Here is a 25,604-nt window from a genome sequence, read left to right as displayed (position 1 = left end):
GAATGCTCATAACCAAACACTTCTGGGTCACCATTGACTACCATTGTAAGAAAACATTTATTTGTTCTGATGTACACAAAATAAGATCTTCTGAAGAATGTAGTACATACAATGGCTAAAGACATTTATACAGAGGTGGAGAGAGAGAGTTTTATATGTGTCAGGTGAACTGGCCCTTTTTCTGAACTGCGGTTCTTCTGGTTTAACAGCGCCATCACGTGGCTTCACATTTTACAGCTCATTGTATCTGCATTTCAATTTTACTTGAGAAAATTACTCAATTTCAAAATTAGCTTTCACGAAATTGTCCATAAAAACCCGTAAGAGACTTTGGTCACTTTTGATCATCATTATTATGTGTCACGATTGTCTGTGATATGAGACACCTGGTGGCGGTTAGCATGGGATTCTGGGAAATGTAGTCCTGAGTGGAGTGCCCTCTACTGGAGTTCATGGGCACTCCAGCTGACAATCGTGACATAATGATCATTCAAATCTACAAAATAGACAAAAATGTTTTAATACACAGATCTAAATGAAACATGTTGAATTTAGTGAACTGTATTATACTGTACACTACAATATCTGTAGTATTAACTGTAGTAATTAGATAAGAGCAAATACTGTAGTATACTTTAACATTTACTGTGGTAAGATTTAAAAACAATAGTGTCTAGCAATTTGAGCAACAGTAACTACTAAAGAACATGTTTATAACATTGGAAGTAATTCAGTCATTGTGCGACAGACTGCACTTATAGCAGAGCTTATAAAGTCAAATGTTAAGATTACTTTAAATGGGACTAAAACGGCCAATAGATTTTCTTTGTCAGTGAATCATTCAACCAACTTCAAGAACGAAGCAAGTTAATGTGTTGAATGACTCAGTGAATCATCATCTCGACCGATTCATTTAGGAGCTAAACGCGCAAAAGGACTCATGAAAGTGTTTAAATGCGCACACGCAACATTAGTTACGAGCCTTTAAGATAGTAAATGAACATTTTATGTTTTTGATTGACATTTATTATGTCTCGCATTTCATGGAGCTAGTGTTTATTTGAAAATATTTGGGGCTATATTGTTGGTGATGAAGGAAATAAAAATAAGCTGTAATGTGTTTTTGTGTGTATACGATTGGGAAACTACAGAAATAATATTTTCCCTTAAAAGACATTTTAAAACTATGAGAAATAAACGATAAAGGCACGATAGATCATATTAAAGTGTTCATAACCAAACAAACAGTAGTTTGTAAAGAAGAAAAGCACACATGACCTGCAGCACATTCTTCAGTCTGGATTAAACTGAAGCACATGATGATGGAGCTCGTGATTTCACTCCTCCTCTCTCTTCTCTTCTTCTCACTTCTTCTCTCTCCTCCATCATGGCATCTCCACGGCTCGAGACTTTCTGTTGTCCGAACCGTGACCCCGCCACAGAGTTCGTCGTCGGTTTTCAGTCTGGATTCTTCAACTCCATCTGTATCTTGAGTTCCGGTTTGAGTTTCATCTTCTCTGTTCTGCAGCTGTTGCCGAAGCGCAGGGGCTCGAGACGTCTGTCTGCGCATCCGCATCCCAAACCCGCAGCATCCTCCCGCATCGTGTTCATCATCATCCTGTGTGACGTGTTGGGATGCGCAGGTAAACACACGCAATAGTTTGACAGCTAAGAATGTTGATTTTGGTTTAAAATATTTGTTTGGTGCTTTTGAGAATCATCAGAGAACTGACCATACCATCAATGGTATTTATATGATTATTTGATCCTTTTGTTAGAAAAGTTTCATATACACAGATGTACATTATCTGGAAGAAACCCTGTTTTATTCAATTGGATTTTCTTTGAAACAAAAGGCACTGAAAACTTTAAAACTTTCTTATATCTTTTTGTAAACTCACCCTGGTGTTTGTTTATGTCTATGTTACTATACTACTGTCAATAAAAAATAGTTTTACAGTCATTCTTTAAAGTTAAAGCCTATTAAACAGTTCGTACGTATATTCATTATGTAAAGGAAAGAAAAGTGCAGGAACATGTTAGATGTCTGATGCTGAAGTACTCTGAACTGTCTCAGTTTTAAAGTGATGTCTCTGACTGTAGTGGATGGTAGAAAGCGTCGTGACGTAAATGAATGCTTTGTAGGAATCATTGTCAGGTCGTCCCTGTGGCTGGGTTTACCAAACCTGGTGAGCAACATCTCAGTGAACAGCAGTGACGTCTGGCCGCAGGTCTACTGTGTTGGAAGTTCAGTGAGTCCGCTTCTTGGTTTCTTTGACATGTCATACTTCACAGAGAGTACTTGAATCGACATGATAGTTCCATGACCACGGATTTCTTGGCTGTTATATCAGTGTCATATTTAATCACCAGATGTGGATCCAGTTATTCTTCAGCGCGTCGTTCTGGTGGACGTTCTGTTACGCAGTGGATGTGTTTTTAGTGGTCAAAAGATCTGCCGGGATCAGGTTTGTCCGTCACACACCGATGATCGAGTTTAAATATCAAATCTATCTGTATGAACTGAATCAGATGTTTTCTCTGTGGTTGTTTTAGCACTATTGTGTTGTATCACATGATCACGTGGGGTCTGACTCTGCTGCTGTGTGTGGAGGGGGTCGCCATGCTCTATTACCCCTCCATATCGAGGTAAACTCACAGACAAACACATGAGTGCGCTGTGTCTTTAAGAGTAATGTCTGTCTGTCCAGTGTGTTGTTATGATTTATTGATATGAAAGTGGTTTTATTAAAGCTGTGATCACGTGACACTGAACGTGTTTTTGATTTGTAGTTGTGAGAAAGGTCTTCAGCACGCCGTCCCTCATTACATCACCACATATGCACCCATGATGCTGGTGTTGTGTGTGAGTCCTGTGCTCTTCACTCGAACCGTATCTGCTGGTCAGTGTCATGGTCATTTCAACTCTTACCACATGTCTTCTGTTCCTTTATAAACAACTGCACCAATAGCATCTGAGGAAATGAAGTACAGTGGTTTTACTCTGCTAAAAACACATTCAAACTGCAGCAGCGTGACTATTATATTCTCAGATAACATCCGCTTGAAGCTAATAACACACGGGATATCATTTCTTACCTTAAAACCGAAGCAAACTACTTTTCCTCACAGAAGGTTTTGCATTCGGTAAAAATGAACTCATCAAATATTTCAAATTCACATTTCACGTCGTTTTTTCTCATATAATAAGTTGAGTAATGTACAAGCAGCCATCTGTTATTGCAAAATAAACCCCTTCAGTGTGACACAAGACCCTTATTTCTGCCATAACAACCGGCTGCCTGAACATTATCCCTCACATAACGTACCAGCATGACTGGCCAATCAGAATCAAGCACTCCAAAATTACTCATTTCAATCTGTGGACGCTCAAGGTTTCTAACAAGGCTTTGCGATATTTACAAACCTGCATCTTATTTAATGTAGTAATATTATTATTTATATTGACTCGAGGCTGGAATACACCACACGACTTTTAAAATCTGAACCGATTTTTGGAAAACTAGACATCACACACTATACGTGATCAAAACTGCAGACTTGCTGTAACACGTCCACGCTGAACATCTGGGCATAATCTGAGCAAAACACATGTAGTGTATTTAACGTCAAGGGTAAATCAGAGGAAGCATCATCTCAACAAAACAGACATTAGAGTATTTAAAGATACATTTTGTACAGTTTAGCATCCTGACAGAACACATTAAAGATCTCCTATGCAACAATACATCCAAATTCAAGCTGAACTTTCAGTTAAACTTTCTCTAAACAACGTATCTGAGATAAACAGTGTGTGTGTGTGTGTGTGTGTGTGCAGTCACATCTCTACTCAAAGGTCAACAGGGCATCTACACTGAGAATGAAAGACGTCTTGGATCTGAGATTAAAACAAGATTCTTTAAAATAATGCTGGTGTTCTGCATTTGGTGAGAAATTCATCCGACTCTTAGGCCCGGTTTCACAGACAAGGCTTTGTTTAAGCCAGGACTATGTCTTAGTTAAATTAGGATCCTCAAGTCACTTTATTAAAATGCCTTAGATAAAAACATTACCGGTGTGCATCTTGAGACGAAACAATGGCAATGACATATTTTAAAATATGCCAATTTATTTTCAATTCAGACAGCTCAAACTTAAGCCTTAAGCCTTGTCTGTAAAACCGGCCATTATAGTGTCATATGGTGCAGATGATGTGAAAGGATGTGGTGATGATATATGTCTCTCTTTCTCTCGTGTTAGCTGGCTGCCCAACATTATCAATGAAGGTTTGTTGTTTTATCTGGAGATGCAAGCGGACATTAAAGCCAGCGATCTGAAAAACATCCGTAACGCTGCTCTCATCACCTGGTTTATCATGGTGAGTTTAACACACTTAATATACATGACACAACATCCAGCATGAGACCTTCAACTCTCTGTACTATATATGATATTATATATAACTCTCTCGTCCGTTCTGAAGGGAATACTCAACCCCATGCAGGGTTTCCTCAACACGCTGGCTTTCCACGGCTGGACGGGGCTGGATGTGGATCTGAGTCGACAGAGACGCAGGGATCTGCCCTGGGATTCTGCATCCACGTCTGTGGCGGTTGCGGGCGGGTGGGTTAATCCTATGGTGGGCTCAACACTGCTGTATTCAAGCCACGTACAGAAGAACCTGAGCACCAACGGACATCATCAACCTTCAGATGCTATAAGTGTCTTATCGGAAGGTAAAAGACTCGAGCAGAACTGTGAAAAGTCTTTGATTTATCAAGGCTTCTGATTCCTCTCATCTCTGTTATGACTGATCTGATCTGTGTCAAATGTGAAATAAAAACAATGTTCAAATGGCAAGTTGTAGTTGTGCACTTAACTTCTATTCACACGCTGATTCTGTGTTTATAATGTGTACTGTATGTTTTTATCTTTGGTTCACAACGGGTGGGTTTCTTTTGATGGGGTCGAGTGGACATCCGGGAAAGATCAATGCTAAATTCAACTTTGCGATACTTCAGATTAGGGATGCATGATGAATTATTGGCCATATCGGTATCCCCTGATAAATGGTCATTTTAAATGTTATTGATAATTATGAATCAAATTATGAATCATTTACTCTTTTTTCAGGGAAGAATTGTCCGTCTCAGACAATGTTATATTAAAATTTTGATTCTGTTTATCGGCCAATATATCGGTTATCGGCTTTATTGATAATTATGATTATGAATCAAATTATGAATCATTTACTCTTTTTTCAGGGAAGAATTGTCCGTCTCAGACAATGTTATATTAAAATTTTGATTCTGTTTATCGGCCAATATATCGGTTATCGGCTTCCAATGTTCAAGAATGATCGGTTATCGTTGTCAGCCAAAATGTCCATATCGGTGCATACCTACATCAAATATTAAAATAATCAGGCTTTATCTGCTCTTAGAGAAGAACTCCTTTCAAATATCATGTTTTTATTGTTTTATTGTGTTAATTATCTGTATTGTTTGAGTTATTATGCCTCAAATCAAAACATATTAACTGCAGTTTAATTGACATGAATTGGAATGCACAATAAAAACATGATTTGTTTTGAGAGTTATCTCATCTTGACTCTACATTTATAATTCTTTTAAAGCAAGCAAACACACAGTTCAAATGAGTATATTAGTGTAAGGATCTGTTAAACTGATCAAATTAACTAGTCTTGTCTATCTTATGTCATAGGTTCAGAGTCTAGTACAGTAGAAATCCACATATCCAGTGACCAGCGAGAGTCTGAGGACGTCACATCACTGGACAATTCTACAGGCTGATGGTCATGTGACCACCGTTTTTATATTCTTAAAAAAACATTGAAAGTAACATGATTGGTTACAACGTTTATCACGAATGCATGAAGAAATCAACATGTAACACTCGGAATCTCACTGTACTGTAATTCCACGGTGTGATGTTTATTCCAGTATTGACGTGGAAACGTGCCATAAGCATCCTCCTCTTGATCCTCCAGTGAGAGGTATGAGTTATAAGAGACGGGTCAAGTGACCTGAAAATCCCTTTTACAAAATAAGATCATTTCCCCAGATGGACATCTGTTATTTTTTCCTAACGTTCTCTATGTAAGGCCTGGAAGACCTATCGTTTCTCACAGTCATGTGACCACCGTAATGTCAGATAACACGATATCAATAATTTACATCCCTTGTTATGCATCAGAACATATGAATGCAGGAATGTTTGTTGCACATGTTTACTTCATTAAATATATAACATTATTTCTCCAATCTTAGATAAGGGTGTATCGTTCACATCATGACAGTCAATATTTATTGCAGTTGTGTTTGGTGATGTATATCATACATGTATAATAATCCTCCGTGATTTAAATTACATAAAATATTTCATCTAAGATTCAATACGAAAGAATAAAAAAAAAACACTGGTTTGTAATATCAAAATAGAATGATTTATTTGAATCGTCATGTGATTCGTCTATGAAACAGATTCATGACAAACATCCAATCACAACACATCTCTCTGTCTGACACAGACAGTAAAGGTCTCTGGTGATGACAGATATCAGCCAATCACTGCTGGACATTACGCCAACACGTGATCACTTAAAATAAACAATGATAATAATCCACCGTCAGAAAAAAAACATTGAAGAAAAAACATGAAGGCAAAGCAAAAGAGTTTGTGGCGTTTGAAGACGTGTCACCCGACAGACTATAATCCGCTCCATCCCTTTAAGAAGATTTAATATCACATTAAATGAGTTGCTGTATCAATAAAACAGAACGCATCAGATCCAGACGGCCGTGACGCTTTAAAGGTTACTCAGACAACATTAAACCCATCCTAAAGGGACGGTTCACACAAACAAAATGAGAAGTCTGTCGTCATTTACCCATCCTCATGTCATCGTAAACCTGCGTCAGTTTCTTTCATCTTCACAACACACAAGAAGATATTTTGAAGAATGTTGATCATCAAACACAAATGAACTCCATTGACTATTATATGAACACAAACCACGGAGATGTTTCTCCAAATATCTTCCGTTGTGTTTCACTCAAGACTCACAAACAGATTTACAAACACACGAGGAGGAATACATGATGACAGAATTCTCATTTTTGGGTGAACTGTCCCTTTAAGAAACATATAACATTTTTGTCAATGTGACCGAGCAACAAACTTGACTTTCATACACGTAAATCTGAGTTTTTATCTGCTGATGCAACAAACAACAGGCTGATTTTGTCTTTATTGTCCCGCCCAGAGTGAAATCCCATTGGTCCACAATCCCGTGACGACTGTATATTAAACATCAAGTATACAGGATTGAGTTTAGACAGAAAAATGACTTTCTATTGGAATCTTCACAGATCGCCGGTGATCTGTCATTTATCTGTTCGTTTAAACTCCGATGACAAAACACTCGGTTAAACCAAAACCCAGATTTACACATCACACGGTTTATCATTGGACTGCTGAAGATGTCGATGAAAACACGGTTGGACTGTTTCTCTCGCGCTCATGAGACCATCTGAGACTTTATGAGCCACACGTGCTGCCAACCCAGCAGGCATTACAAAACAAACAACGGTTTCAGCCGTGCTTATAAACATATTTACACAGTTTATCAAATCTGTGCTGTCAACTTTACATTTATTAAATGCACATCCACTGGGGAGATTACACCTTTATTTTGATATCTGAGAATCAAACGTATTCGTAAAATATTTGCTGACCAGTAGAATTTTCATTCGCTTTGATTTGAGACATTTCAGATGAAAAACAATCTTACACAACTCTCTCTCTCTCTCTCTCGCTCTCTTTCCTCCGCTGAGATTCTCATTCATTACAAATCTCTTTCACACGATCAGAGAGAGAGAGAGAGACACCCAAATCCCTCCGAAAGACACCAGTGCTGCCCATCCACACCACACGACTGTGAGAAAAATCATCTTGAATATTCATCCCCATCGTTCGGCTGTTCAGCGGCCGGCCGTCTGTGAATGAACTGACCTGACTCCGGTCACAGAACACCAAGAGAAGCTGAACGTCACATGTGCTGCGTGACTGTAACAGCACAATCTCTGCTCCCCTCGTCATCTACATTTGGTTCTTCAACATTTGGATTTTTTCATGTGTGAAGTTCAGAAGGTAAAATCTCACATGTGCCCAGTGTTACTTCCGAAGATCAAGAACACAAACCTGAAAAACAAAAAACAGAATATTTGTGTATACAGTGATGCACATAAACAGATTTCAGTGAAAGTGGTTTCAACAGAAGACGTACCGAACCGTCGGACGCGCTCGCGCCAACTTTATCTCCGACACTGTTCCAGCACACTTCAAATATTCCACCGGTTCCTCTGTAGCTGTTGACTAGCGATCCGCTCTGGACATCCAATCAATAAACACAAATACATCATTACTCATGGAACCTGCTTCATGTTGTTTGCCATTTACTACAGCATTCTGAATGTTCCTCAATTGATTTTACTGAAGTGTAAAAACATCCTTCATAAAGCATCTTAACCCTTAAAAGAGCTCTTGAGGATTTTTAAGAGACTTGAGTTTCTTTAGCCGCAGAGCAAATGGACCAAAAAACTAAAAGTGAAAAGCAATTTGCTGCATTGCTTGTCAATTTCAATATTACTTTTAAGGTTTATCAGATTTTTATTTTGTTGTTTTTGTGTGTGTCCAACTTTTGTTGATCTTGGTTCTGAGTTACGAACACATTAGATCATGCAGGGTTTATGTTTGTGACCGATCCTATGAGAGACACGCTGGCTAACACCTCGAAGATAGCGCCAGAAATAGAAGAAATCCCTACATTCCCATATTAAGCTACTGGAGAAATGCAGCTCTGCAGCAGAGATGAATTGGTTCTGTCTCAATCTTCTATAGTGATCACGCAAACACTTACAGAAACTTATTGACTGTTTATTTTCTGTCAAATATGTTGACATTAACAGCATGGTAAATAAAAAAGACATACAGGAGATATATATATATATATTGCGTGAGTCCATGAGTACGGTAAAACAAAACAATTTATGTGTAATTTCAACCCAACATCCCTATACATTAAAGCGCTTTTTCTGCCAATCAACCAATCACAGTCTTTAAAAGAGGTCAGCCCCTCCTCCTCACTTGCTCAAAGTTGCTCTCGGATTGGTCCTGAATCACTTTCAAGCCAAGACTCATACGAGATGGTTTTTAAGGTAAATTTAGAGCTTTCTGAGAGGATTCGAGGAAGCTTTAAGAACACAGGCCCAGATATCCAAATTCACCGTTTTTTACTGTACTTGATTCAACGATTTAATACTGTGCTGTCAAAGTTGACGAGCACCTTTAGAAACTTTTTATTGGTTAGATATTTGCCAAACCCAGTGACAAACATAAAGGTTGACTAAAAATAATGATTTATTGGTGAGAAATGAATCAAAAGTGTCATTCTTTTGTAACTGTGATGTGTGTTTAAGTGGTACTGACCGCAGTGTCCCAGATGTGCACACATTTATCAAATGATCCGCTGGCCAGAAACTTTCCGTCAGGACTGAAGGCCACACTGTACACCGGCTCCTGATGTTTAGTCAATGTGTGAATGCAAAGTCCTCTTTCAGCGTTCCATAATCGCACCGTTGAATCAAATGATGCGCTGAAGGATGCAAAACACACACGTCAGGTCCGGTTTGATCAAACTACATCATCAGATATGAATTCACTGCTTTGGTTTACCTGGCCAGCAGAGTATTACACACGGATCCTTCGGGACTCCATTTGATGGTGTAAATCTCTTTACTGTGAGCCTGAAGATCGTGTAGACACGAATCCTGCTTCATGCTCCAGATCTGAATCAAGAACATCACCACATACACACCTGCTTACTGCCTTCACATTTACACTCTTTTCAGCAAATTCACTGAAAAGAATCGAAAAGCATTTTCTGATTGACAGACATCAACTACGATCAAACCTTTAAAGTCATGTCATCTGAGCAGGACGCCAGCAGAGTTCCTGATGGATCCCATTTAATAGCGTTCACTTCATTCTGAAAGAGAACAAAGAGCCGTCATCAGATCACGTTCAGAAGATCATCTGATCACCATCACACACAGATGTATGTGCGTGTGCTCACCGTGTGCCCTTGAAAGGTCTTGAGCGGTCGCTCACTTCCTAGTCGACACACATGGATGCACATGTCTGTACTGCAGGAGGCAAACGTGGTGTTATTCTGCCAATCCACATCCAGAGCCGGAGCTGCCGAGGAAATCATATTTCTTAGTTCACGTTTATTAACTTTGAACTCATGTGCGTGCGTGCTAGTGAACACCTGACAATATTCATCGCCAAACTGATCGAGTTTAAATGATTTAAATGCAAAGTCTGAAGGTTCAAGGTCGGTTTACTCACCGGAGTGAAATGGAAACTGTTGTTTGGCTTCACCTGTATGTGCGTCCCAAATGATTGTCGTCTGCGAGATGAAATCAAAACACAACCAGATGTCAATGAAACTTCAATTCTTGTCCATGTGATTTTCTTGCTAATTTATTGATTTACCTTATCGACTCCAGCGCTCAGAATGCTGTTGCCTTTCTTGTTCCACTTGAGCGCAAATATAGGACCCTTGTGCTGACCCAGTGTCCTACTGAGGTTCCCTAAACAAACACATGAGGGTTTTAAACAGCTCTCGGCGCTGGAGTTTGTGTGTGTTAGGGGCGATTCACATTCCGCGTCTTTTGGGAACGTATAATCGTTATTTGAAATGCAGACGTGCGACAAGCGGGCTCACAAAGACAGTGTCACACTCGCCACACCGAGTGAGAAATATTTAAACTTTTCAGAATGCCTCACGCGCGCCCCGCAGGTCATGTGACAAGAACCAAGCAGCCAATATAGACAAGCTCAATGAAGATGGAGACACAGCTGGTCACAGCATGAAAAATAGAGGTGAGGAGAATAATCAAATGTTTACGCACCATCTTTAGTCCATATTCTTGCGTATCCATCATAAGATCCAGTGGCAAGAAGACTCCGTCACTCTGCACACAGAAGAACACATGAGAAGAAGTGTAATGGAGATGAGATGATAATGAATGTAAAGACACTCACGTTCCAGTCTAAAGAGGTGACGTCTTTATTGCTGGGCACGTCTTGTCCTCCCTCTCTGATGCAGTGACGGAGGACCAGCTGAGTGCTGCCACTTCCGTTCAGACTCCAGATACGAGCCGTCGAATCTCCAGAGCTGACGCACAAACATCACAAGTTACACACAGATGATCAACACAAGAGCGATGCAACGGCTCGACCTGCAGAGGGCAGCGAACACTTACTACACGGCTCGTTGGAATGCTTGATTCTGATTGGCCTGTCCTGACATTTGCAGGTTCGTTTTTCTCAGATAACGACCTCTCAAAACTAATAACACACGGTACAGTTTTGTTGACAAATATAAATGTGTATTTTAATAACATACAGTATATGACATTATATTTACAAATGATCAAACCAAATTGACGGTTTGTGACGTTTGAGCGTCGTTTCAAACTACTTTTCCTCACGGAAGGTTTGCATTCAGTAAAAATGAGCTCATCAAATATTTCTAATTCACATTTCATGTCCACTTTTATCTCATGTGGCAAGAAGTGTTATAATCGGGATAATGTACGAGCATCCGTCTGTTATTGTGAAATAAAGCCCTTCAGTGTGACACAAGACCCTCCGCTTCACGTCCTGATGGGGATTATTTCTGCCATAACAACCGGCTCTCTGTACATTATCCCTCACATCACCCAACACACGTCATGTTTATTATCTCTGTGGGGACTGTGATGATTTTTATGCTGTACAAATTTGATATTTTATCCCCTAAACCTAAAGATCATAGAAAACTTTTTGAATTATTAGATTTAAAAGAAAACGTAGTTCTGTAGGATTCATACACTTTTCTGTGCAATCAGGTTTATGGATATAATCACAAGTCCACACACCTTGCTCAGAGACATTTAAATGGCACAATGGTGCGGTCACTGAGAGTCAAACTCACCCGGACGCCAGCAGATCGCACACAGGGTTCCAGGCACAGATGAACACCTCAGACTCATGACCTCTCAACACCGTCGCCCTGCTGGCAGGAATCTGAATCTCACCATCCACCTCCATCATCTCCGCATGATTATCTGTCACGGGCAAGAAACAACTCACCATAACAAACACACACTTTGCAATGCAACGCTTCATTCTGTAAAAAAGTTAATTGTATCATCCAGTGTGTTATTATAAATGTTCTATTTTTAGAAACATCAGCTGATGGTTTTCTCTGCGAAATAAAAGACTCACCGAAAGCATGAGTGCCGTTCTCTTCACCGTTGAGCGAGATGTCACCGTTCTTACCAGCGTGAGATAGTGTAGATATAGCATTGGACTGCTGATGCCGGGGGACTTTGTTTTTGATGGCCTGTTGTCTGGAATGAACAACGTCTGGTATCACAGCATCAATGAGCGACAGAGACTCAATCGGCCGACCGTCAAACACTGTGCCGTCCTATCAGATCCATCAACAACATTCAAATCAAATACAGTCAACAAGTGACAGGCCTGTTGTGTCAGCAAACAACAACAACAACACAGAACTGTATTCTGACATTATTTTAAAACACACTTATTCAAAAGCTCATTTGAACTATTTCCTCACGGCTGAGCCCTCTACGAGTTTACGGATTAAACATTCATTAAATCAATCAGTAAATGCATTTATATCTGTGATCCTGGAAGTCATTCATTGCATGCACACAAACAGGAAATGACATCACTGCTCATCACCTCATTGATGCTGATCTCTGCCTCCACATACTGAAGGCCTTTCTGTAGTATGGAGATGAGAGCGGCCGGGGGGACCAGAGACCCGTTGATGTTTGACTGACTGATGTGACTCTCAATGCCAAATGTGAACGCAGAGTGAGAGAAACCTGCACACACACACACGTCTGGTTTATTATCTCTGTGGGACAGTCCATAGATAGGCGGGATGATTTTTATACTGGACAAACTGTATGATTTATCCCCGAAGCCTAAAGATCATAGAAAACTTTTTGCATTATGACATTTATAATTATATTGTTCTGTAATATTTTACACTTTTTGCCCATGGGGACCTCAATTTTGGTCCCCACGGTGACACGAATCCCTATGAGTCTGCCAAATGAATCAATGTAAATGTAAATGTAATGAGTTGGTGTGTAGTCAGGGTCCCCACCGGGATATAAAAACAAGACCACACCCGCGCACACACATCAATGCAACCACCTCACAATGAATGAACATGAAATGCTTATGGATCTTTCTGAGGTTTCCTGCTTATCCCAAGAGCTCATTAACATCTGTTATTGACCATGACAGCCATTAAAAACATAAGAGCAAAGTTACAGATAGAATCACATAAAAAACTACAGATGAGATATCTTTCATTTGTGACCAATGAGTGGTTTCACGCGCAGTTATCTGTCAAGCGCTCGTGTCACAGGAGATGCGTTTCAGATGCATGTTCAGGATTCTCCACCTTTTTGACTCCAAGGCCCCTCATTGTATTCAACAATATTCAAAGGCCCCTCCCGCTCACAAAAACAAATATTCTAGAGCTTGATATTTCATATAAAAATAGACAAATAATAAATATCTTGGTTTTTAGTTAGATATTGTAAAAAGCGATATGCGATAGATAGCATGCTAAATAATGTGATATTCGATACGATATTTATTTTTCTAATATCAATTTAAATTGTATATAACCAACATATATTTCATATTATTTAAGGAAAAAGAAAGCATCACTACCACTTCTGAAAGTCAACAGCCATGTTTTACTGTTGCATTAAACAAATCTGACATTTTGTAAATGAACAAAAATAAACAATAAAAAATTTCGCTTCATGGAGTGTTGATTGACTTGCGTCAGAGGACGAGCACGCTATCATGCGCACGCACACACATCCCAACTAACATCCGCATGCCAGATAGATACTAACTATCAGCATCCACCTAAAACTTTGACAATATATAACTTTTCAAATGTATTACTGTAGCTCATTTATCGCAAACCACCGCGATTTGCACAGGCCTATTTTTAAATGCGTTTCAGTGCTAATTTTAAAGTGCTAAGTTTCAATTATTAGTTATCCTGAGGCCCCCTGGGAATTCAGCTGGGACCCCCTTATGGGCCACCGCCTGCCTGTTGAGAACCACTGTGTTAATACATTCACAGGTGAGTATTAAAGCCACAGATATGATTGAAATCATGAAAGATATTTACCTGACTCCTGCAGATATCTGTACACCAGAAAGTTGACTTCATCACTAGTAACGCTCATCTTAGCTCACCTCACCTCAGAAGATGAGAAACACTCCAGCGCTGGATGAGCCCCGATCTACACCAGACAGAGAAGAAAACAAACACACATCTTACAGCAAACTTCTCATTTCACCTTTTACTTATAAAACAGGTCTAGTCTTCTAAAACACTGGAAAACATTTCAACAGCGACATCAAAACCTTCAGCGAGAACACAAAACTGAGACCAAGAACCCTGTATAAACAAATAAACAGTTTATCAAACAGCGTCATATAATCCAGCGTGTCAGAAACATTTCGAAACGGCGAAAAGCTATACATCACGTTTTGATCGAACTCATGATTCTCTGTTGATCACCAATTACATCAAAGCTGAACATCTCAATCCCCCAGCAGCCCCAGCGCCTCAGGCTTTTCAGGGCTCTGGACTAACATGGTTCTGAGATTTCTCTTTTAAACCGAAATTGTTGTGTAGTTTAAGTGAAGAAAGAATACAAAAGTCAATAACAATCATGTCTTTAGGTCACGCGTTTCTAAACAACACAGACGTGCTAAAGTCGTCATTAGCCCCAACATGTGAAACACTCCCTCTGCTCTAAACAGAGTGTGCACTTAACAGTTAACACACTACTGAGAGAACTTAACAAACAACTGTCCTCATAAACAGCACTCCAGCAGTGTTGGGTGTAACTAGTTACTTAGTTACTTTTCCATTGAAAATGTAAAGTAAGGGATTACTCTTGTTTTTCTGTAAATTAATTACAGTTACTTCTTTCATGTCTCTTTACTTGAGGTTTATCTAGGATATAGAAAGTATTTATTAATAATAATTCAATACTTTTCGGAGAAAGTCATTTGTATAGTAATCTAATTGCACGATTGAATATAATAATCTAAATATTATTATAAACTTTTCTGAGACTGAAACAAAAGGCAAAAAGTGAGCAGAGGATTTTATATGAAAACACTGACTGAAAAGGTAAGTCAGTTCCTCCCTAAAGAGCGTGTACTAAGCCTACTTTACACTAGTTAAAGACGCTTTCATCTTTTCTGAGGTCATTTTTATTTAATAATCAAATGACAGATGTTCTTCCAGAGCAAGTGTTCTTAACAGCCACGAGTCTAACAGATCTCAAGACTGAAAGCAAACAATATCCTTTTGTTCCTATAATTTACACATTCAAAAATATCTACATACTGTACCTACATTATGCGATAAACGCTGTTGATAAAGTTGTATTAACTAGGAACAATCTGTAATCCTGAAGCTCTGCTTCAACAAAACCAAGAGAAGAGAATCACACAGAGCCTCATTTTCTCCTTGCTGGTCACATGCGACAGCCGTGCAAACAAGACCTAAAGCAGCCATTTTCTCCTGAGCGTCTCCGTCTTTGACATGTGGCGAATCCGAAAAGCCCTGCAGTCACCACAGATCATGACACATCACAGACCGTCACCATCACCACGGCAGCAGGAGACTCACATCCTCACTTCAGCCTTTACAGTCAGAATGATTTTACTACAGTAAATCAGAGTTAGAAGTTCTTAAAAACTGGTGATAAATATCATCGTGGCGCAGCACAGCCTCAAGCTGCTTCAATCACAATATTTACAGACATAACACCATGTAAATCAAACCCGTCTGAAACAATGTTGCCATAGAGATGCAAAAACCTGCGTGACATACAGCACACACACACAAAACACAGAGGGTCCATCCGGATGAAATGCCTTACAGTTTTATTTCTTCTGTATTTTTCTGAATAAAATGTCAAGAAAAAACACATCAGTAATTTGGGGTCTGCTCAAACTGGTGAGAAATCCGTATTGTTTCAGCTGGGCCGAGCATCAGCCATTTATATTTCATCAGAAAATTGTTGGAGAACTAAATCTAGTTGCTTGATTGTTTAAACATACCAATCTGCTCATGTGTTCATGTATTTAAACTAGTGATGCACGATTAATGATCGGCATTATCGGTATCCGTAGATAAATGGTCATTTTTATATGCTATCATATACATTATTGTATACTGCTGTCTGAATGCGTTCTGTCTATTAAGAACACTTCTCTGGGTTGCTCTGGAAGAACATCTGTCATTTGTTTATTAAATAAAAAATACACCAGAAAAGAAGGTTGAAGGTTAAAGAAGCGTTAACTAGTGTAAAGTAAACTTGGTTCATGATTTTCAGGGGAAGAAGAGAACGAACGGTTGCCTTGCTTTCTGCAGTCAATGTAAATGTTTCATATAAAAGCAGTCGTCCACTTTTTGCCTTTTGTTTCAGTCTTAGGGAATTTTGTATTAATATTTAGATACTGTATATCGGCCAATATATCGGTAATCAGCTTCCAATGTTAAAGAATTATCGGTTATCGGCCAACATGTACATACATGTGCAATTTAAACAGGTATATGTAACTAAAACAATATTATATTAAATCATATTTTTGATATTATGACAGACTAAATCACAAAGTGTAAATATATATTTTAAAATGGTGGGTCATGAAACTCAACTAATGACACAATCTACAATAAATCATTGAAATAATTGTAGATGTTTCTTGATCACATATCAGCAGACTAAACGTGATAAACAGACCATTGGTGTTAAAGAAAAGTTGGTGAGGTGTGTTATGCCATGATTGGTCTGCTGGTTTTGGGTTTAAAGCTTTGCTCAAATCCAGCAGAAAATCCCACGAATGTAACTCTCTCCTTCAATCCTATTAACCATTAACTCAGCGACCCGTAATGATTTACAACCCGCTGCAAATCTCAAGCTATTTATAACGTCTTCATGACAAGATGAAATGCAGGAGATGTGAGTGAGTTTGTACAGAACTCGTTCTCTCTCCAAACCTCCAGATCTCTGTGTTTTTAACCATTTCACACAACACGGATAAACGTGACCATGACACACTACACTGAATATTTATGAAATGAGATTAACTGATGTCACAGCCTTGATACGATACAGGTTTAATGCGCTTTTAACCTGACATCAACTCCCCGTCACACAACCATTTCATAAAAACATATCACGAGCCTATTCCACATACACAAAAAACATATTGGCCTTTATTAAACAGAATATATTCTTTATGCGTGTGGACTCGAGCACCACAGCTGGACTAAAAACCACAAACCACAAGCTGAGACAAATGTGTACACAGCCCTGTGTGAAATAATACACACTGGAGACTGGTGTTTGTGACACATTTAGAGCTACATCAACAGAGAACACAATGACATGAAAACCTCCAGAAAACACAACACACGAGCCAGATTCTTCTAAAGACAATATGATCTTCAGGGGTTTCATGTTCATGTCCAAGTAGGCATGGGCCGGCTTTTCGTGTGTGACAAGACTCGTGTGTGATTTAAGGGACTTGTGCGATTTACACAAATCTGACACCAACAAGTGTGTGTGTGTGTGTGTGTGTGTGTGCGTGCGTGTGTGCGCGTGCGCGTGTGATACAGTAACAGTCTGAGCACTTATGTTTGACGCTTTCATTCAACTTGAAAGATACAGAGTAACAATGTAACTCCTCGTGATGATGATGTATCAGTACAGTCCGCAGAGAGAGGGAATGTTCGAGAGTGATAGAAGTGTGAAGAATGGAGTCCCCTCCCCCACACAACGCGTCCTCAAACATGTGCTGTTTCATCTCCCATCATCTATTATTATATCAAACACATCAGATCAGCGTCATCAAGACTCACGTCGCCGAAATCCCTCTTTAAAGTGTCCATTCCACCCGTGAAAACAACACTTCATGGCGGTCAAAGGCGCGTGAGAAAGTTGCATTATCCCACATACAGTCATTTGAACGCACGCGCGTGCGCGCGACCAGCAGCACACGTCGCGTTATATCGCGTTATTAAACATTCATTTGAATTACAAACACTTCACATGTGTGTTTGAGAGCAGAACTAACCTCCTCAAGCGAGTCTCTGCTTCTCTTTCACTTCCAGCCGGAAATAAATCCTCAACTTTACAGATCGAACTGCGACGCGACGCCACAGTTTGTGTCCGAGTTTAAATGTCGATCATGTCTGATTTTACACAAGTTTCCTGTGTGTGTGTGTGTGTTTCGAACAGAATAGAGCCTCTCTCTCTCTCTCTCTCTCTCTCTCTCTCTCTCTCTCTCTCTCTCTCTCTCTCTCTCACACACACACACACACACACTTACTCCAGCAGAGAGAGAGACGGGGTGTGTTTCAACTCTAGTGTGCTGTCTGTCAAGAAGACTCGGAATGTGATACCATAAGTGCTGATTTGTACTATGAAGTGTTTTTTAACATCATCGTTTGTCAAAATGTGCAATAAACAAGACAGCACATTAAATACACTACACACGGAGCACACTATTGCTGCAACAGTATTGCTAAAGTGCACTAGATAGGGTGTATTGTGTTCCTGGTTACTGTGGCTTGGCAATGTAGTCTGTGTGGTTATTCAATTGTTTAATGCTTTGCTTTATTCGATGAACACACTTGTGTATAATGCAAAACACTTGCAGTCCTCCGAATAATGAGGCTTTACTAGAATGAACAAGATGTTTTATTGTTTTTATTTCTGTACTGAAGTAATTGTGCTCATATTTAATCACTCACAAAATAATTGTCTTTGCTTTGGTCTGGTTCATCTTGTGGGGAAATGAGTTTGAATGAATCGCCTTGCCTTTAAATGATCAGATGCTGTCTATGTAGGCAGCTCACTGAGTTTTGGAAACACAGCCAGAGCAAATGGGGGGAGGGGTGTGTGTGTGGGGGGGGGTTGCACTTTGTGACCCTCAATGGAAAAATGAGCAGATGACCTTAAACAACAACAACAACAACAACAGAAAACCTTCAAGGCAAAATACATCCACTGTGAAATAACACAGAGTACTCATGGCCACCATCTCCTTCACCGTTTCCCACGGAACATTCATGGGTGTTAAGCTCTTGCTATTTAATAAACACACAAACTAAAGTGTTTCAGAGGTGTTTGTATAACAGTCTCACACTGTGAGCAGATGAAATGTGACAAAAGGCCTTTTCTGCGGTGACTCGTCTTGGTTTAATGTAAAGTTGCACCAGGTATTAATTCTTACAGGGTCATTTCATTATTCTACAATCCTACATATGAAATGTGTTCTGGCTGACTGTGATCAAATGACTTTAGACTCTTTTCGGCCTGTAATGACTGTAATGGTGTTGTTTTCTAGTAGTAAACGTCTCTGAACATTCTTGCAAACAGAACCGACACGAAATATGACAGACGGTAAGAGTTTACTTTCTGTTATTTATCTTACGTTTGAACTGTTAATGATCAAATATATGAAAATAATACTACTAAAGTCTATACATCTGGTTGTGTTTTATCATGTCACAGTATAATAAGAAAATCATTTCTACATGATGATTTCATTGCATGTGTCAGTGGATACCTCGCGAGCTCGACACGGATCCCCTCCCCCACACTTGTTTTTGCCCCTGTCTGGTCACACCGTGAATTCTCCTTTCGTCCTGCGCAGTCACTCACATTTGAAAAGTAAATACCGGCTTGACGTCATACAGTAGTACATTAGTGTGACACATTCCATTGAGAACCGTAAGTACTGGTGTATGAGAGCACGTGGATATAAATAAAAACAATCACAACAACCATTTAATAATGGTGACGTTTTCTACATAAACGCTTGATCATCAAAGACATTCATTGTGATAGTGATGAAAAACTGACGGTTTTTTTTGCATTTAATTCTAGAAATAAGTTGTAGAAAACACTAAAAACTAATAAAATCAAGAAGAAATATTTCAGATTCTGCAAAAATTTCAGTTGACTTGTGGAAGAGCTATTTTTGTGATTTAAAAGGGATATTTGCACATCTTTTAGTAGGTTTATGGTAGAAGAAAAGAATGGAGTTTAAAACAAAGCGCTCCTCCTCTCCTGTGAGGGTCACGTGACTTCTCGTGCTGTGGGGGAAGGGCTTGTTGTCAATCACCTGATGACGTATCTGTGTCTGCGGGAGAGGGGTTTTCAGGGTCCGGGACCCCCAGGGGGCCTCCAGACATTTTTTGAGAAACTAAAGACAGCAGAAGTTGTAAATCTCTATACTGAAGTTTATTCCAGTTTAACTTTTTTATAATAACAGACTTACTATTTGTCTGACAGTTTAAACGCTTATACAAAAAATGGATATGTATTTTTAGAAAGGGGGTCCCTCACGAAAGGGTAAACATATTTGGGGGTCTTTGGCATGAACATTTTGAAAACCCCTGATCTATATCACAGCCGTGTTGACCGGGGGTTCATTTTACACACTCGCCTGCTGATTGCATGAGTCTCACATCACACGGAGAGAATTTGTGTCCCACGGGTCGACTCATGTGGACTCATATGCCCGCTGAACTGACTCATACGGACTCATATGCCCGCTGAACTGACTCATATGGACTCATATGCCCGCTGAACTGACTCATACGGACTCATATGCCCGCTGAACTGACTCATACGGACTCATATGCCCGCTGAACTGACTCATATGGACTCATATGCACGCTGAACTGACTCATGTGGACTCATATGCCCGCTGAACTGACTCATACGGACTCATATGCCCGCTGAACTGACTCATACGGACTCATATGCCCGCTGAACTGACTCATACGGACTCATATGCCCGCTGAACTGACTCATACGGACTCATATGCCCGCTGAACTGACTCATATGGACTCATATGCCCGCTGAACTGACTCATACGGACTCATATGCCCGCTGAACTGACTCATACGGACTCATATGCCCGCTGAACTGACTCATATGTACTCATATGCCCGCTGGACTGACTCATACGGACTGATATGCCCGCTGAACTGACTCATATGGACTCATATGCACGCTGAACTGACTCATACGGACTCATATGCCCGCTGAACTGACTCATACGGACTCATATGCCCGCTGAACTGACTCATATGGACTCATATGCCCGCTGAACTGACTCATATGGACTCATATGCCCGCTGAACTGACTCATATGGACTCATATGCCCGCTGAACTGACTCATACGGACTCATATGCCCGCTGAACTGACTCATATGGACTCATATGCACGCTGAACTGACTCATATGGACTCATATGCCCGCTGAACTGACTCATACGGACTCATATGCCCGCTGAACTGACTCATATGGACTCATATGCCCGCTGAACTGACTCATATGGACTCATATGCCCGCTGAACTGACTCATACGGACTCATATGCCCGCTGAACTGACTCATATGGACTCATATGCCCGCTGAACTGACTCATATGGACTCATATGCCCGCTGAACTGACTCATATGGACTCATATGCCCGCTGAACTGACTCATACGGACTCATATGCCCGCTGAACTGACTCATATGGACTCATATGCCCGCTGAACTGACTCATATGGACTCATATGCCCGCTGAACTGACTCATATGGACTCATATGCCCGCTGAACTGACTCATATGGACTCATATGCCCGCTGAACTGACTCATATGGACTCATATGCCCGCTGAACTGACTCATATGGACTCATATGCACGCTGAACTGACTCATATGGACTCATATGCCCGCTGAACTGACTCATACGGACTCATATGCCCGCTGAACTGACTCATACGGACTCATATGCCCGCTGAACTGACTCATATGGACTCATATGCCCGCTGAACTGACTCATATGGACTCATATGCCCGCTGAACTGACTCATACGGACTCATATGCCCGCTGAACTGACTCATATGGACTCATATGCCCGCTGAACTGACTCATACGGACTCATATGCCCGCTGAACTGACTCATATGGACTCATATGCCCGCTGAACTGACTCATATGGACTCATATGCCCGCTGAACTGACTCATATGGACTCATATGCCCGCTGAACTGACTCATACGGACTCATATGCCCGCTGAACTGACTCATATGGACTCATATGCACGCTGAACTGACTCATATGGACTCATATGCCCGCTGAACTGACTCATATGTACTCATATGCCCGCTGGACTGACTCATACGGACTCATATGCCCGCTGAACTGACTCATATGGACTCATATGCCCGCTGAACTGACTCATACGGACTCATATGCCCGCTGAACTGACTCATATGGACTCATATGCACGCTGAACTGACTCATATGGACTCATATGCCCGCTGAACTGACTCATATGGACTCATATGCCCGCTGAACTGACTCATACGGACTCATATGCCCGCTGAACTGACTCATATGGACTCATATGCCCGCTGAACTGACTCATATGGACTCATATGCCCGCTGAACTGACTCATATGGACTCATATGCCCGCTGAACTGACTCATATGGACTCATATGCACGCTGAACTGACTCATATGGACTCATATGCCCGCTGAACTGACTCATATGGACTCATATGCCCGCTGAACTGACTCATATGGACTCATATGCCCGCTGAACTGACTCATATGGACTCATATGCACGCTGAACTGACTCATATGGACTCATATGCCCGCTGAACTGACTCATATGGACTCATATGCCCGCTGAACTGACTCATATGGACTCATATGCCCGCTGAACTGACTCAAATTGGACTGAACCGTTTGAAATAATTTGAGTCCAGACCATTGGCCTGACACTTCAACTTGAACGGAGCAATATCAAATGAATTGATTAGTTTTTTTGCTGGTGCATTGAGTGAAGATCAGTAATATTCACATCACAAAAATATGTTTGCTACGTGTCCTGGACCGTTATCACCCGCTGATTATAACACATAGAGGAAGAGAAGATTTTTGAAGCAGAATGATCAATATTACACCATCACGTCGTGATAATAATCCTTGTTGGGCCTTAGTTATGAGTTTAAGTGTAAATAATAGTAAACAAATGTCAATGTTTAATTTGAAAAAGTTTACTTCTTGAGTGACTACATTAATACATTTACATAACATGAAGTGAAGGAGAATGATGAACTTTGCCACTATAGTGTGGAATAAATAAATAAAGTTTCCATTACTGACAGCTGTCAGATGTTCAAAGGTCAAGAGCTTTTGTCCTCTGTGACCTGAGAGTTGGGTTTTCACCTCTCAGGTAAAATAGATATAAGACTTTCAGTGATTTATTGCATGTTTCCATTCACGTTTTTTAACTGTTTATTGGGCATATTTGCTATCTCCACTGTTTTTTTCTTTAGCGTGTGTGTAAAGAGCTCTGAGATGACACAAAGATTGCATCATGCTTGATGAATACCACGTCCATTACAAAAGAAAACATTGAAAACGTGCACTTTAATCCATTGTACAGTTTTTTTGTAAATTATTCTATTCATAAATAACAATATTCAGATCAACACACAAATACAGTAAACTCGCATCTACAAGGATATTCAACAGAACACAGTTATTAACAGTGTAACTAGTTACTAAGTTATTAGTTACTGTAATTTAATTACTTTCCATTGAAAATTACTTTGTGTAATATATGCGGAACAATAGTGGAATTGACATCAAATTCACAGTCTAAGTTTAATATCCCTGCTTTAGTGTATAATTCTCATATTTGTTACTTTGATCAGTTAATAATATTACTTTATTGTAGTTTTAGATGATTTATTTGAATGAATTTAAAGAGCTGTTTTATGTCTATCCTTGAGTCACTTCACTAATCAAGGTTGATGTAGGATATAGAAAGTCATTAGTAATAATAATTCAATACTTTTGGAGAGAGTCATTTGTACAGTAATCTAATTACACGATTGAATATGTATTTAGCGAATTACTTTTTAGAGTAACTTGCCCATAAAGTTATAAATAACATAATAACTCTCTCTGCCTCCTTACACTAGTTAACAACATTTATTATAGAAGCACTATCGGTCTATAGGCTCCGATTGAAAGCTTTGAACATGAACGTGTGGCTTTCATTCTTGGCAAATGTACAATATAATAATGATGAGTGAATATCACTCATCAATATCACACAATATCATCATGTCTAGTCTGTATACGCACATTTAAACATGCACACTGTTGCACAAATTGCTAATGCACAGAGATTTGAATTATTATCATTGGACAGTTTAAGAATCGGTATTAACAATAAGAATTATGATAATTGATGTGTTAGGGTTCAACTAACTAATAACATTAACAGCTGTAATGTGAATACTGTGGTCATCTGTATAATGTGGATGAAGGGCAGAGTTTGGATTGAGCCATAAATGCTCAAGATAAAAAAGGTTTTATGCTCCAGAAGTGAAAGTTTGTGGCACACCGTCATCTAGTGGTCATTACAGATATCGACCGGATTTAACTTCGTCCTTAAACACTTATTTCTTTCGTTTTTAACTGAGAAAAGAGGCTTTAGACACAACTGAACATTTTGTATTGTGTGTTATTATAAGCTGTATGCTGGACACTTGTTTTTCTTTAGTACGCAGCACAAATAAAATGTAAGCATTAGTGAATCATTTATTTTATCAGCACAGTTTATATTGTCTACACCAGGGGTTTTCAAACGTTATGATACCAAGGACCACAACAAAACCGAACTTTTATGAGGGACCCCCATTTGAAAAATCATAGTTATTTTTATATTTTATATCTTTATACTTGCAACCTTTTGGAGGCCCCCTGAGTCCCCGGACCCCAGATTGAAAATCCCTGGTCTACACAATGCATTTCAAGCTTTGAATAATAAACTTTTACATCAAAAGCTTTTACATCATACGGTCATGAGTAACAAGTTAAGTGTGTCTGTCTGACAGGTTATGTATAGTTATATACGGAGGTGACTGGAAATGCCATAAAACATTCAACGCTGTTGTCACAACAATGTGGAGCGATTCCCTGAATGAGCTGCTGACCACAATCTTAAAACAGCTAGTATTTGGAAATTCTCTTGTGATTTCTCCATCTGAAGAGACATTGTGGTTTCAGTCTGTGCAGGAAACTCTTTTTTTATTGAACTTTGTGGTTTTTCATGGCCAGAAATAGAAAGATTGTGTTTCCTTCACCCCTTCACAAAGCTGCATTGATCAAGTGCTTCAGATGTTATTAGTTTAAAGTACTTTTTCCAAATCGAAAGTCTTTTCCTACTTGGTGTTATTTGGAGAGTAAATATTTTCAGGGTGGATGGTGATCAAAAGTAGAAGAATAATGAATAAGACAGGTCACATCAAGATGATCTGTGATTGTATTATAAAACAAACGTTGA

At 39.7% G+C, this 25,604-nt stretch overlaps 2 protein-coding genes across 2 annotated transcripts; one reads left to right on the top strand and one right to left on the bottom strand.

Annotated features, from left to right (window-relative positions):
• Positions 1-1,355: 1,355 nt before the first annotated feature.
• Positions 1,356-6,454, top strand: gpr143 (G protein-coupled receptor 143). The gene is made up of 9 exons (XM_079464893.1): positions 1,356-1,643; positions 2,146-2,252; positions 2,374-2,468; positions 2,557-2,649; positions 2,794-2,903; positions 3,839-3,947; positions 4,261-4,378; positions 4,484-4,736; positions 5,725-6,454. The coding sequence occupies exons 1-9, from the start codon at positions 1,388-1,390 to the stop codon at positions 5,811-5,813; spliced, it is 1,230 nt and encodes a 409-aa protein (XP_079321019.1). The 5' UTR covers positions 1,356-1,387; the 3' UTR covers positions 5,814-6,454.
• tbl1x (transducin beta like 1 X-linked) lies at positions 6,447-18,458 on the bottom strand. Its single transcript, XM_079464892.1, is given in 16 exon segments — positions 6,447-8,223; positions 8,309-8,410; positions 9,511-9,676; positions 9,757-9,869; positions 9,995-10,069; positions 10,157-10,278; positions 10,432-10,492; positions 10,579-10,676; positions 10,998-11,051; positions 11,054-11,060; positions 11,131-11,263; positions 12,065-12,197; positions 12,358-12,562; positions 12,841-12,986; positions 14,327-14,441; positions 18,304-18,458. Coding segments are annotated over 15 exon segments (1,500 nt in total). The 5' UTR covers positions 14,385-14,441; positions 18,304-18,458; the 3' UTR covers positions 6,447-8,196.
• Between the last annotated feature and the right edge of the window lie 7,146 nt (positions 18,459-25,604).

This window comes from Barbatula barbatula (assembly GCF_947034865.1).
Source record: "Barbatula barbatula genome assembly, chromosome: 9".
Classification (NCBI taxonomy): Eukaryota; Metazoa; Chordata; class Actinopteri; order Cypriniformes; family Nemacheilidae; genus Barbatula; species Barbatula barbatula.
The sequence above is the reverse complement of the archived record's forward strand: the minus strand, read 5'-3'. Positions and strand labels throughout refer to the sequence as shown.